The sequence below is a fragment of the Lissotriton helveticus genome, chromosome 9 (genome assembly GCF_964261635.1).
Source record: "Lissotriton helveticus chromosome 9, aLisHel1.1, whole genome shotgun sequence".
Lineage (NCBI taxonomy): Eukaryota > Metazoa > Chordata > Amphibia > Caudata > Salamandridae > Lissotriton > Lissotriton helveticus.
Window position 1 is genome coordinate 1,007,833,620 of NC_136070.1, and position 14,615 is coordinate 1,007,848,234.

General features: G+C 48.6%; 1 protein-coding gene across 4 annotated transcripts in view; it reads right to left on the reverse strand.

The window, feature by feature from the left end:
• The window catches only part of SAMD4B (sterile alpha motif domain containing 4B), a 1,202,466-nt gene that overhangs the window by 256,878 nt on the left and 930,973 nt on the right, over positions 1–14,615 (reverse strand). For all 4 annotated transcript variants that reach the window (XM_078661329.1, XM_078661328.1, XM_078661331.1 and 1 more), the window contains exon 11: positions 4,103–4,226. In XM_078661329.1, coding sequence (XP_078517455.1) covers positions 4,103–4,226 — 124 coding nt within the window. The remainder of the gene's footprint in view (positions 1–4,102; positions 4,227–14,615) is intronic.

The window sequence follows — 14,615 nt, forward strand, 5'->3', positions numbered from 1 at the left end:
AGGACAACGGCCACGCTCAGTCGCTCGGGATAACAAAATCTGCGTGCCCCGTCCGGAGCCAGAAAGAGGACTTGGCTCAGTCGTTCTTGATAAATCTGGGCAGGAGTGGTATGGGCGGAGAAGCATATAGGAGGCCTGTGCTCCACTCCAAACTAAAAGCATTTGAGCAAGAGCTGTCTTGGAAACTCAAGTGCACAAAATTGCTGATATTGTGCGCTCTCAGTGGAGGCAAACAGATCTAACAAACGCTCTCCCCACCGAGACCTTGCACTTGTGATACGATAGGCATAGACGGCTGAGTTCGTCCACTCTGGTGTACAGAGAGCCTTTCAGGTGTTGAACGACCGGGAAAATGTCCCAGAATTTCTAGCCATGTCCAGAGACGCAGGGCTTCCTGAAAAAGGGTCCACAACCCCACCCTGATCAGTTTGTTGCAGTACCAAATGGCTGTGGTGTTGTCTGTAAGCACCTGCACTAGCCTTTCCTTGATGGAGGGTAGAAAGGCTTTAACGCCAGTCAGACTGCACAGAGCTCCAGCAGGTTGATGTGGAGTCTAGATTTCACCGGAGACCAGAGTCATCTGATCTCCACCTCTCCCAGAAGGCCGTCCCATCCCAGGACTGCTGTATCTGACACTACTGTGAGTTCTGGTTTGGGAAGGGAGAGGGGTGTGCCTCTGATCCAATCGCAGTTAGTTAGCCACCAATGAAGATCGTTCACAGTTCCCTCCGAGATCTGGACCATGTCGGAGAGGTTCCCCTGATGCTGTGCCCATTAGAACTTCAGGTCCCACTGCAGAGCTCGCATATGCCATCAGACATCAATTACCAGCAGGATGTGAGTCCCAACAGTCTCAAGGGCCTGTCTCACCGAAATACAGGTTAGAGGCTGAAACATCAGTATCATAGCCTGATTAACCGGGACTCACTGCTTGGGAGGATAAGCCCAAAACTGCACCGTGTCCAGAACAGCTCAGATAAAGGTGTGACTTTGCATGTTGATAGTGAACCCCAGCGAATGATGAGATTAGCTGTAGTCTGGAAGTAGGAGACGACAGCCTGGTGCAAGCCAGCCTTCAACAGCCAGTCATCGAGATAGGGGAAGACAGGCACCCCTGAGCTCCGCAGGTGGGCTGCAACCACTGCCATCACCGTGGTGAACACCTGAGGTGCGCTGGTAACACCCAAAGGGAGAACAGTGAACTGAAAATGTTCTTGGTCTACTGTAAACCGTAGGTAACGCCAGCGGGCAGGCAGGATGGGAACAGTGAAATAAGAGTCCTGCAAGTCCAATGCTACTATCCAGTCTCTTGGGTCCAGAGCAGACAGGACCCTGAACTAACGTGAGCATTTTCAACTTCTTGCGGAAGTAGTTCAGGGGCCGCAGGTCTAGAACAGGACAGAGGCCTCCATCCTTTTTGAGAACCAGAAAGTAGTGGGAACAGCAACCACAACCCACTACTGGCATTGGCAACCTCTTTATTGCTCCCATGGCCAATAAAGTTGTGACTTCCTTGTGGAGAAGGGACCAATGATCCTCAGACATCTGGTCGTGAGATGGTGGCAAGGAGGGATAAGCTGTCACGAAGGGGAGAGAGTAACCCCTTCGGACGATTTGCAAAACCCACCTGTCCCATGTGATGGACTGCCAGTAGGTCAGGAATTGGCGAATCCTGCTGCCAACTGGGTGCCTATGCTGGTAAGAGGGCAGATTAGGAGGGTTTGGAAACTGCAGCTGTCTGGGGGGTGGTGGACTAACCAGACCTCTGGTTGCCTGACCAACAAGGTCTATGAGTACGATGCTCTTGGCCACACCAAAGGCTGGGGAGCACGCGCGGCTGGGTGGGAATTAGCATGGCTGGAAGCCCCTTTCGTAGCTGTGAAAGGCGAACTGAGGGTGAAATAAGGTCATAGAAAGGCCCAAGGACCTGCTAATAGCCAGACTGTCCTTGAAGCGCTCCAGTGCCGAATTGGCTTGGTCTCCGAAGAGCCAGATACCATCAAAGGGCGCATCAATAAGAGGATTGAACATCCTCCGAAAATCCAGCTCGCCTCAACCAGGCATGGTGCCTGAAGGCCAATGTCGACAAAACCGTTCTGCCCAGTGAGTTGGTAGTGTCAAGTCCAAAGCGACTAGTGGACTTTGCTGCATCTCTCCCATCGGCAACAGCCTAAGAGTACGGTGCGAGCCTCCTCCAGAAGCGTTGGCAACACCTGCACAACCATGTCCCATATTTTAGTGGGAATAACGGCCCAAAACGCATGCAGTGTTCATGGACCGCAATGCAACGTTGGTAGGGGGAAAAAAAAATTCCCCTAAGAGTCCAGCCTCTTGGATTCCCTATCCGAGGGAGCGGTAGGGAATGCACCAGGATTTACATGGGATGTCATGGCTTGGACCGCAAAGTTCTCTGGGGAAGGGTGTTGAGTGAGGAAGTTTGGGTCCCCTGGGGAGGGTCGGGATATCGTCCTATTCACAGGAGCCCCTGTGTTGGGTTTGCACCAAGTCCCCCAAAAGGATGTAATTGAGGGCCTCCTTGAACAGGAGTAGCTGTTCTGAGGGGGGACTCCCGCTTGCAGCACCTCCGTCATGATGTTAGTCTTTAATGCAACTCAGTGCAACTGAAGATCAAGGGCCTAAGTCGCCCTCCACACCACCATTGCGTAAGATGCTCCCTCCTCTGTAGACACGGAAGGGGAGAAAGCATACAAGTATTTGGAGAGGCGTGGAGTCCAGCAGCTTCAACTATGTCCTCGCACCAGTCCATGTTAGGGTTTGACTTCATATGGCTGGCATTCCTCAGTGTCCAGTGATACCTCCCAGTCTTCCCAGAGTCCTAACTCAAAGGAATAGGGCTCAGACTCCGATCTAGGAGGAAAGGCTACAGCTGGTGTTGGATACGGATTCAGGGATCAGAATGGGGATGATGTTGAGAGTCTGCATCAAGACTGGTGTCGGGAAAGTCGAGTTTGTATGATTGTCGTCCGTCCGGATCCAGGAACTGACCCCTGAGGGTTTGACTGGCGCCGGAGCCGCCGAAATGGAACGTGATGGGATCCCTGCTGACGCCTCAGGGCAGTCGGATCACAACTTCGGGTCTTGGTTGCACTTGAGGCACCACAGGCATACAAGCTGCAAGTTCATTACCAACATTGGTCGATGACAAGGGGCCACAAGGCTTGTAGCCAGACTTCTTGGAGGACATTTCTGCCACACCAGAAGGAATAAACCTCAAAAGAAGTTGCCAGAAGTTAAAAAAAATCCAGTCAAAAAGTGTCTGACGGGATAGCTCTTCTACAGATCAGTGCTGACTGGCGCCGAAAGAAAAGAACTGACGTCAGCGTCTAGGTGGTGCATATATACGTGATGAGATGATATACACTAAGCCGATCAACACCACCTACCAGTGCACAGGGATACTGCTCATGAAAATATATCCAGATCCAGTCAGGTTAAGGAATCTTAACCTGAGGAGGTTAAGATTCCTTAACCTCCTCAGGTTAAGGAATCTGAGGCTAGAAACCCTAATAAGAAAGTTCCGGCGTGGACGGCTCCATGTGGCGCAGAACGACGCCATTTATGAGCAAGCAGGGATACTGCTCAGAAATCCTCCAGGTCCAGTATGACACCCGGGGATTATTCTAAGGTAAGGAATCTGCAGCTAGAAGTATCTATCAGATACAGCAGTAATATCAATATGCAACTAATTAACCTACACTGGCTCAACTAAAGGCAAATAATTAACTTCAAACAAGGTATTGTTATTTACAAAACTACTTAACACCATAAACTCATCGCTGGAGGTGGAAAATGAACAAGCAGAAGAAAACGATGTCTCCATTTGCTACAACAGGCAGACAACCAATCATTTTCTTACTGTGCCCAAAAATTCTGGAAGTCACTCTCCAAGGTCAGACCCCAGTCACCAACCCCTTTAAAATTCTACCTATCAGAGTCTGTTTGGAATGAGCTCCCTAACACATGGGAAAGAAGGGTAGTTTGACTTCTGCTTAAATGGGTGGGCATGAGAAGGACTACAGTGAAACCTGTATTCCCATGCTAAAGGAGAAGCAATAACGTGAAGAAACCAAATGACACTCACCTTGTGGGAACATGAGGATGGCCTGTGGTGATGTGTGGACGGGTAAAGAATGTGTTCGCTGCACTGAGCTACGGCTCTGGCTAGGCATGCTGTTACTGCCTCCAGGGTTGGCAAACCAAAGGTTCTAAGCATAGAAAAGGAAAAAAGTGTTAATCTTCTGTCTTCAACCTTAAGTTGCAAAGATCTAACATGCAAATCACATAAGGGACCAATCTCATGCTTAATTTCACAATTTTACTGACAGGACGCACATAGGGGAGCATCCACGTTCTTAATGGCAACATCAGGATAATTATAATTCAGTTAGAGGTCTTATATACATTCACATCTTTTTGAATAATTAAAAAATACTTCAGTTTATGTATGGAGCTGGCTCTGTATATACTATACCAAAGTGAAGTATAGTGTGTACAGACTCGAGTGGAACCCCAAAGGTAGCCAGAGGTAAAGTTAGATAGACCCATACTCTCCATTTGTGGTGGTGTGGTCGAGCAGTAAGGCAGTATCAGAGGACAGTGTTAGCATTTGTTGTACACACTCAGCAAATGAATTCACACACTCAAAGACTGAACTTCAGACCAAGTGTTTTTGTATAAAAATATTCTTTTAATTATTTCATTTTCTAGAACCAAGCAAGCCTGGCACAGGTAAGCAATAAATACTATATAGTAGAAATGAAATTGACATACAGCTTGAATGATAATTGTGTGTGCACTTTGGTTTGCTTTACAGTATGGATGCAAAGAAATGCAATACTTAGTAAATGCAGTACATAGACTTGAATAGGCTTTTTTAGGTCTCGCCTGTCGATGCGCATGCGCATCGAGCAAGCGAGACTATAGGGGCTCATCCAGACTTTATCTAACTTGCAAGGAATCGTGGCGATTCCTTGCAGTGCCCGTGACTTTTAAGCTCAATGCGCATGTGCATTGAGCTTAAAAGCGCGTGCACATGCCCCCAGCCGCCTGCCTTGCCTACTCTCTCTCACAGCCTCCCCCAGCTCCGCCCCCTCACTACTTGATTGCACGGCCGCTAGGCCGTGCCTCCCCTACTCTCCTCCCCCCTCCTCCTCTCCTCCCCTGCCTGCCTGCCGCTAGGCCGTGCCTCCCCTACTCTCCTCCCCCCTCCTCCTCCTACTGCCGTGTCGCACCTCTCCCCTCTCCGCCCCCTCCCCTGCCAGCCGTGTTACGGTGAAAGGCTTGTATTCTCTCCCTGCTCGTCATTTCTAGCATGTTTCCGTCCCCACCGCCATATGTTCACCTCCTCTCCCCCCTCTCCATCCGCCCTTCTCATCTCTTTCTGGCCTCACCTCGCACCTTATTTTCTTCAGGACAGTCTGGATGCTTCACAGCTCCTCTGGCCTCCCTGCCCCCTCCCCCCATTTGCTCCCGAGCCGCATTTCTCCGCCCCCCCCTAATCACAGCAATGCCAAGAGCTTGTTGTTTACAGGAATCCTCTCTACAAACCAGCACATTTATTGCAGCCAAAGCAAGTATCTTTACTTTCCAGGAGGTTCGTAATGTTCATGTTTGTAATCGTACTCCTTGCTCTACTGAAAATACTTGACGGCAGAGAGCAAAACAAACTGGACTCCAGGAATTTTACAATTCCTAAAGCGGACTTCATTTACTTATTTATTTAATGCGCTTTTATATAGCGCAAACATTACCCGAAGGTGTCCTTCCCCTCCCTTGTTCCTCCCCTCCTTCCCGCGTGCACCATGCAGTCCTTCCGCGGCTCACTTCTTTCCCCACATTTCTACCTGGGCTGCTTCTAATCCTGTGACCACCCTCTCCACTTTGCTGTCTCTTACTCCACGTGGCCTGTCTCTTTTCACTTGTTCTCTGACTGCCTTTGTCCCAGTGCCTCCTGATGCACACCACCACACACGTCACTCTCTTGACCTCTCTGCGCAGTCTCTCGTGCTCCTTCACTCCTTCCGCTATGCCACTTCCCCTCACCATTCCATTGCACCTACTCCTCTACCCCCCCCCCCCCGCCCCCAATCTCTGGCTACGCCTCACTTCTTCCACATCATTATTTCCCCAGCCCTCCCTTTGCTCCCTCTCACCATCTGTAAGCATCTTCAGGTGCATTCTTTGCATGCCCTGTCCTCACTCTCCTCGTGTACCCTCTAGAGCAGCACTCTCTTTTATAATGTTCTCTCATCCATTTTCTTCACATCACTTCTCTTTGCCTCCCATTTCTTACAATATTCCACCCTAGAGTCCTCACCCGTCACTCTTTCTTTCCTACCCTTCTTACGCATCCACATTTCATTCTTGTCTCTCTTCCCTCTGCTTCTCCTTTCTCTTCTCCCCTCCACTATTCCCTCAGAATCTTTTTCCCTCCTCCTTCCTATGCTCGCTCCCTCACCCTTCTCCCGCCCTCCATGCCCTTCACTTCTCCAGCCTCCTTCCCATCCTCTCATCCTTATCTCATTGTTTTCGTCCCCTCCGCCATCGTCTCTTCTGTATCTCGTTATCTTCTCCACTCTTGCCTCATTTTCTTTATTTTCTCTCCCTATGCTTATCCGTCCTCATCTCCTTCTGTTCTCCCCACCCCTCTTTCTCATCTTACGATGTTCTTTCCTCGCCTTGCAGCGTCCTACTTCCCCTCTTCCTGCGTAAACCCCTTCTCTTCCCCACATCTGTTTTATTCTCTCCCTGCTCGTCATTTCTAGCATGTTTCCGTTCCCACCGCCATATGTTCACCTCCTCTCTCCCCTCTCCATCCGCCCTTCTCATCTCTTTCTGGCCTCACCTCGACCTCGCACCTTATTTTCTTCAGGACAGTCTGGATGCTTCACAGCTCCTCTGGCCTCCCTGCCCCCTCCCCCCTGATCTCTTTCTTGCTCCTCTCCTCTCCAGCCTCCTTTTCCTCTATAGTCTCTTTCCACTCCCATCTCTTTTGAGTCTGTCTCTTCCACCTACATCCTCGCCCTTATCTCATCCACCCTCCTTTCACCACCTTCCATCCTTTTCTCCTGGTCCTTCTATCCAACTCTTTATCCTCTCACCCCCATCTCTTTCCTGCCCACTCCCCATGCTTCTCCATTTCTTCTATTTTTTGTGCCTTCTTCTCCTCTGATTGTACTCGTTTTTCGTGCCTTCTGCTCCTCTGAAGGCACTCATTTTCTTGCCTTCTGCTCCCCTGATTGCACTCGTTTTTTTCTTGCCTTCGGCTCCCCCACTCCATCCATCCATCCATCCATCCCCCCCACTCCATCCATCCATCCCCCCCATTTCATCCACCCCCCCACTCCATCCATCCCACTCCACCCATCCATCCCACTCCATCCATCCACCCCCCACTCCATCCATCATCCATCCATCCCCCCACTCCATCCATCCATCCCCCCACTCTATCCATCCATCCCCCCACTCTATCCATCCATCCATCCATCCATCCCCCCACTCCATCCATCCATCCCCCCAATCCACTCTATCCATCCATCCCCCCACTCTATCCATCCATCCATCCATCCATCCCCCCACTCCATCCATCCATCCCCCCACTCCATCTATCCATCCCACTCCATCCATCCATCCCCCACTCCATCCATCCATCCACCCCCCCCACTCCATCCATCCATCCACCCCCCCACTCCATCCATCCATCCATCCCCCCACTCCAACCATCCATCATCCATCCCACTCCATCCATCCATCCATCCATCCATCCCACTCCATCCATCCATCCCACTCCACCCATCCATCCATCCCACTCTATCCATCCATCTATCCACCCCACTCCATCCATCCATCCATCCCCCCAATCCATCCATCCATCCATCCCCCCACTCCATCCATCCATCCCCCCACTCCATCCATCCATCTCACTCCATCCATCCATCCCCCCACTCCATCCATCCATCCCCCCACTCCATCCATCCATCCATCCATCCCACCCCATCCATCCATCCACCCCACTCCATCCATCCATCCATCCCACTCCATCCATCCATCCCCCCACTCCATCCATCCATCCATCCATCCATCCATCCATCCATCCCCCCACTCCATCCATCCATCCATCCATCCCCCCACTCCATCCATCCATACCCCCACTCCATCCATCCATCCCCCCACTCCATCCATCCATCCCCCGACTCCATCCATCCCTCCCCGCCCCACACTCCATCCCTCCCCCGCCCCACACTCCATCCCTCCCCCGCCCCACACCCCATCCCTCCTCCGCCCCACACTCCATCCCTCCCCCGCCCCACACTCCATCCCTCCCCCGCCCCACACTCCATCCCTCCCCTGCCCCACACTCCTTCCCTCCCCCGCCCCACACTGCATCCCTCGCCCACACTCCATCCCTCACCCACTATGCGCTACCACAGCATCACTGAACGCCACAGCATCACTCGTCGCCGCCACAACATCATTCAGAGCCACCACAGCATCAATCTGTGCAACCATTCAACAACAACTGATTCAAATATGTTCTCTCAATGTTTCAAACTTTATTACAAATGTCACAAAAAATGTTAATATTTCACTTCTGTTCTTGTATTTTCATCACAATAAAATACACTAAACATAATCTTCCAAAAAGTTATTTGCAAAAGTTTAAGCTATTGCAATTAGAAATGACAATAACTTTTATTTAAGTATTAAATATTGGAAAAAATACAACCCATTGTTATTTTTAATATTAATACATCTAAGTCATGTAAATACAACACATATTGCATTACAAATGCTATAGGTGTCACGTTTGCAAAAGTTAACACTATTGGCATTGTAAATGACAAAGTTATTAATTTCGTTATTTTCAAAACAAAAACATAAATAAAAAATTTGTCATTTACAATACTAATACCCCTAACTTTACTAATGCGAGCCCTATTGCATTGCAAACGTATTATTTATAACATTTTTAAAAGATTGTGATTTGTCAGATCAATACATGTAAGACAGGGGAAAACTAAACATGTACCTTTACTAATGCCATAGATGTAACATTTGCTAAATGTATAGCTATTGGCATTTCAAATAACAAAATTAATACTTTTATAATTTGTAAAACATAAACAAAAATTAAAAAATATTTACATTTACCACACCAAAATCTTAAACTTTTCTATTGCGAGACCTATTGCATTTTCAATGCTTGTAGTAAAATAGCATGCAAGTAACTTTTGAGATTAACAGGCTTACACAGAGTAGTTTACCTAGATACTACTCTGGGACATTTCCTGAAAACGGGTAAGTAAAATCGTTTTTGTTAGATTATGCAATTTTAAAGAATTTCTTTAGTATCTCAAACTCCACACTTAGAAACTTTTCACGGAAAAACAGTCAATGTTATCCTATGGAGGAAAATAGTGTTATTGGTTTTGAGGTAAAGTATTTGGTAGTGGGAGTTGAGGTTTTGGTGGTAGACTCAGGGGTCCCCCAGGGTCAAGAATGCACTCTTGTTACACCCACAAGGGCACTAGGGCGGCCAGGTGCACAGTGCTGAGGCCCAATGTTATCCAATGGGGGATAGGAGGCCTCCGGTTGCTGACTAGCAGGCCACTCGGCTGTGGGAGCAAAGCTCCTGGACTTTTAGCTCAGGGCAATTGGGGAAACAAAGTAGCACCAAAGGTGCACCCTCAGCGGCACTAGGGCGGCTGGGGTGCTGTTCGACGTCGGACGCCCTGTTGGTTTCAATGGAGAAAACCTGGTTTGCAAAAGCACTGCAGGCAGGGAGACTAAGGTCTTCTGGGTGTGACCACTACTTCGAGAGGTAACTTGGGAGGTTAGGCGTTGGTTAGGCACCGTCTGTTTGGGCACACAAGGCCTTATGGCGTCAGGTGCACCTTTTGGGGTCGGATCTTCTTACCAGCTCCTGGTCGAGGTTAGGGGAGCATTCTGGATTTAGACTGCAGACGTCGGATGGCGCCTTGTGGCAGGTCAGGGGTCACCCGATCTTGGTTCAGGATCGCCGGGGTGACTTCCTCGTGGTGTTTTACCCGCTCGGGCCGTGGACGGCGGGTGCAGACTGATGCGTATTCGCGGTTTCTGGTCAAGGCCAGAGGTTGCAAATGAACAAATCCGGTGTTCAGGGGAGACAAAGTCTTAGGAGTTGAGGGCAGGCAGGTCCTCTGGAGTTTGAGGTTGCTGGCTGCAGGACACCAGGATTTCGCAGGAGCAGGTTCGAGGGAAAGTCAGGCCGGTAGGGCTGGGGCCAAGTCAGTGAGCGTCTTCCTCTTGTTAGCTTCTGAACGTCTGTTCAGTCCTTCCTGTTGCAGGTTTTTGTCTGAGGAAGAAAGGTTCAAAGGTTCAATACTAGATTTAGGGGTGTTACAGGAAGGTAAAAGGCAGGGACCAATGGGTCCCTTCCCTGGGGTGGGTACACCCCCTATTATGCCACCCTCCAAGGTGAGGGAGGCATGAGCCTGTCCCTGGTTGGCTGAGTCCCCCCATCTTCAGGATGGCTTGGACTGAGAGTTGTGTTTCACCTCGCCTCACCCACCTGGAGTTGGCAGAGGTGGGTACACCTCTCTCCCTGACTTGTTTTTCCAGCCGATTCTCCCACACCAGTGGGGACCAGTTGCTGAAATCAGAAAGTGGCCTGGTGAAGCTCATAAAGGCTTGGCAAGCCTTTGAAGCTTCCCCTTCATGAACTCTGCCCATCATGGGGGAGGAGGCTTGGCACCTCGTCCCAGGATGTGCATTGTTTCAGGCCCCAGAGAGCAGCAGGCTCTCGACCCAGGGGTTTAGAAACATGTCTGGTGGTGGCAGCTGAAAGCAGCCACTGGCCCTGGACACTAGTGGTAGGTTCGTTTTCAGGGGGCATCTCTAAGATGCTATCTGTGTGCATTTTCTATTAAATCCCACACTAGCATCAGTAATGAAAAACTCCCAGCACCATATACTCTTAATGGCAGCACTGCACTTACAATGTCAAAGAATGGACTTATACACTGTAGGGGTACAGGGTTCATACACATGTACCCTCACCACTGGTATAATGCACCCAGCTAGAGGGGTGACTGACCTATGCCAGGGCAGTGGGCTGTAGGCATAGCACACAGACGTGTGCCATGTCAACTCTTCACTTTGTTCTGCACCAAGACATGCAGCCTGCAAAGGCAGTGTGTGAGTGAGTGTCAGGGTACAGGACCTGTAAGAGTGGCACAATAAGTGCTGCAGCCCTTAGAGGCCTTTTCTGGTCACAGTGTCCTGGGTACCTGTGGTACCATTTACCAGGGGCTGACCTGTGGCTAGAGATGCTAATTGGGTTTAGGCTTCAATGCAGTTTTAGGGAAAGAACAAAGCCCCTGGGCACATGATTAGCAGGAACCCAGGGCACACTCAGTCAAAGTACATCAGCAATTCAGCAAAAAGTGCAGGCAACCATGCAGAAAGAGGGCACTTTCTCGCAGTGTACATTAAGATATGTGTTTTTATTCTTTGATTGCAACCTTTAGGAAGCTGGGTATTCATTTAAACATGTTGGCGGCTGTTTCGAATAATTCTCTCATTTTGGATATGTCATTTCACTAGTGTGGAGAATAAATTCGTATTTTGGATGCACATCCTAGGAGAATTGGACTGAAGTTTTTTACATTATTAAAAAAAAGGCAACGTATGTAAGATCTCTAGCAAGGTTATACATTATTCAAGAATGAACTGTTGGGGTAAGGTGGGGGAGGTGATGAAATTGGGCCTTTTTCCTTAAACCATGGATTGTGGTAAGCTGCCAACATTTAGATAATATTCTAGAGAGATCCAAAAAAGATCGAAGAAAGTTTTAACTTGAAGCTATGACAAAGGTGAAAGAGGCTTGCCAGATAGAGCGGTGGGCGTGTATAAACAGATAGGGGCCAGCTGTGCTATTGGGGGAGAGCACAGGTTATCATATTTTCCACGCTTCTGCTGTCCACAAGACTCTTGGGGACCTCAAATACCTCTAACAGCCAACGCAAAATTACCACCAGCGGGTGAGGTGGCCCCAGTGTACTTGCAGTAACAGAAGAGCACAATAATACCACACTGAACTGATACAACCTCAAAACACTACTGTATTATGTTGTGTAATCATTAAATCCTTTCACTAATCAAACCCTTCCGATCCCTCCCATACTTTTCAAAGAAATAAAGACATGGAACCATGGCCAATGCCGCTGTAATATATTCATATAGAAGAAAAGGCCAGTATTCCTGTGTGTGACCATATATGACTAGGACGATGTCTAGACACACCCATTCTAACATTTATTAAAACAAAGTATTCTGTGTCATACAAAGAAAAAGATAAACAGTAAAAGTGACTTGTATGCTCTCAAGTTCCTTTGCTATCTTTTGAGGACTTAACCCACCCTGTGCCAGAACTGGAAATTGTGAACTGGATATTTCCAAGAGGATCCTTCCTGTACACCATCAGACTTCACCCTCCTCGTGCTTAGGTCTTGCTCTATCTTTAGTTGCCACATGGATAACTGCAATTTCTATAACCTGCTGAAATATTATCACAGCTGTAGCGCAACCACTATTTAAGGGCTGGAATGTTATCCCAAGGAGGGTTATTGGATCAGTACTTACAAAGTTATTCAGGTGAAAAACCTTTCCTAACACTACAGCCGAGATCAGAACTTGAGCTGTGACAGTGACTGGGTCTGGCTGATGGCCCAACTTGCTGCTTAAAGCAGGGATTCTGTTATAGAACAATTCCAAGAGTTTGTTGCAAGGGTCTTGCAAGGAGTTGATGTTGTTGGAGGGGGCCAGAGGCAAGGTGAAATATTTGATGGTGAAGACTTCCTTGCTGCTATTTGTGCCGGCATCAATGCAGTCTGCAAAAGCTGTGCATTTGGTGTTCCATATCGGCTGGTGGTAGAGTCTTAAGTCTGACTCGAAGATGTATTTATCGGTAGCATCCCGACTTCCTCTACATTTGTGCTCCTGTTGGCTGCAGTGTTGTTTCATTAGCTGGAGTCCCTCGGTGTACCTGCTGGCTGAAAGTCAGGCTAATGTTATTGAGTTGTCCTTGAGGGGAGCCAGCATTTCAATGCATGCAGTGATCAAGCTGTTGATGTTCTTGATGGCTTTCGGCAAGGTGATGGTATGCTAGGGTCAGTGTTCGAGGCGGGCAGAACCCAGTCCTCATCTATGATGCTTTTCCAGCTGAGGCAGGAAGTCTGGTGGTGGCAGGTCTGTGGTGATGCAGACTGGGTGTGCCTAAACAGACGAGGGCATGGTTCGTTCATGTCATAGTTGCTGGGTTTTGAACTGTGATGTTGCAGATTAAGGAGAAACATTGGGTCCATTAGGTGCCCAGTGGTGTAGGTGGGGGTCAGTAAAATGCTGGGTGAGGCAGAAGTTGCGACATTTTCTAGAAGGTTGCCAAGAGATCCATGATGACGCTAATTAAATTAGTGCAGGTCCTGGTGGTGTGTATGCAAGGGTTCTGCTGAGGTTGTGATGCTCATCATGAAAGCGAGGTGTTGTATCCAGCTGGTGGGGTGTTCATGGTGATGGGGTCTTAGCATTCGATGGCGACTCTGCCTCTGGGCTTGTGCTAATTGTCTTGCTTATTTTGTAGCTGGTGGAGATGGTGGTAGCGATGTCCAGTGCAGACGGTGGGTTTAGCCTGATTTCCATGAGGAAGAGCAGGTACAGAGCGTGGTCATGCAGTTTGGGCCAAAGGGTCATGACTGATTAACGTCACTATGGGCGATAGCTTTCTGCACTTTCACAAGAAGCACATCCTCATGCACAGGAGAACCAGAGACTACTATAGTGATTTTTTTTAACACCAACAAATTGCATCTAAGTTTGCCTTATACTGGGTGTTGCCAGTTGAAGCAACTTTTTCTCTGAATTTGGTGAATGAGATCTATAGACAGATAAGCTGTTTTATTTCTTGATTTAGCCAATTCGATTTTGCGGTCTATTAGTTTTGAGCTACATTCTGACTTGCATAGCCTGGCACTGTATTTTCATTTCCGTTCATATCACACACAGCATTCTTCATGCATTAACATTTCTATAAGAACATCAGCATTCTACCTAGCACACAGTATTTGAGGGTGAAAGTTTTAAACAGTTAACGGAGCTAATGTGTTACTGGATGACTGCTGCCCAGGTCCTAACTAAAAAAAGAACGGAGTACGCCTCGGAGGCAGGTTCTGATACTGCATCTGAGGGAGAAGATCTTGGACCAGAACCTCGAAGTGATTTTTTACTTGGAGTTTTAGTAAAGTGCCTCACTTTGACATGGTCACCTCCACATTTTGCCCTAGTACTGATGCTTTTCGTCCGAAAGTGCACTGGGTACGGCTAAACAGGCCCACTGCCAGTGCTCTTTCCCTTAAACAAGGTAAATGCCTAATTGTACCACAATCAGCAAGGCATTAAGCACCCCTGTAAGACCCTAGTACGTGGTACCCTTGGTACAAAGGGCATGGCTACTAAAGAGGGTCCCTACCGGCTGCAGCATGTATTATGCCTCCCTAAGGGACCCACACACAAATTGCTTGCAGGCTGCGTGTAATGGTGCAAAACATTTTGAAAACACA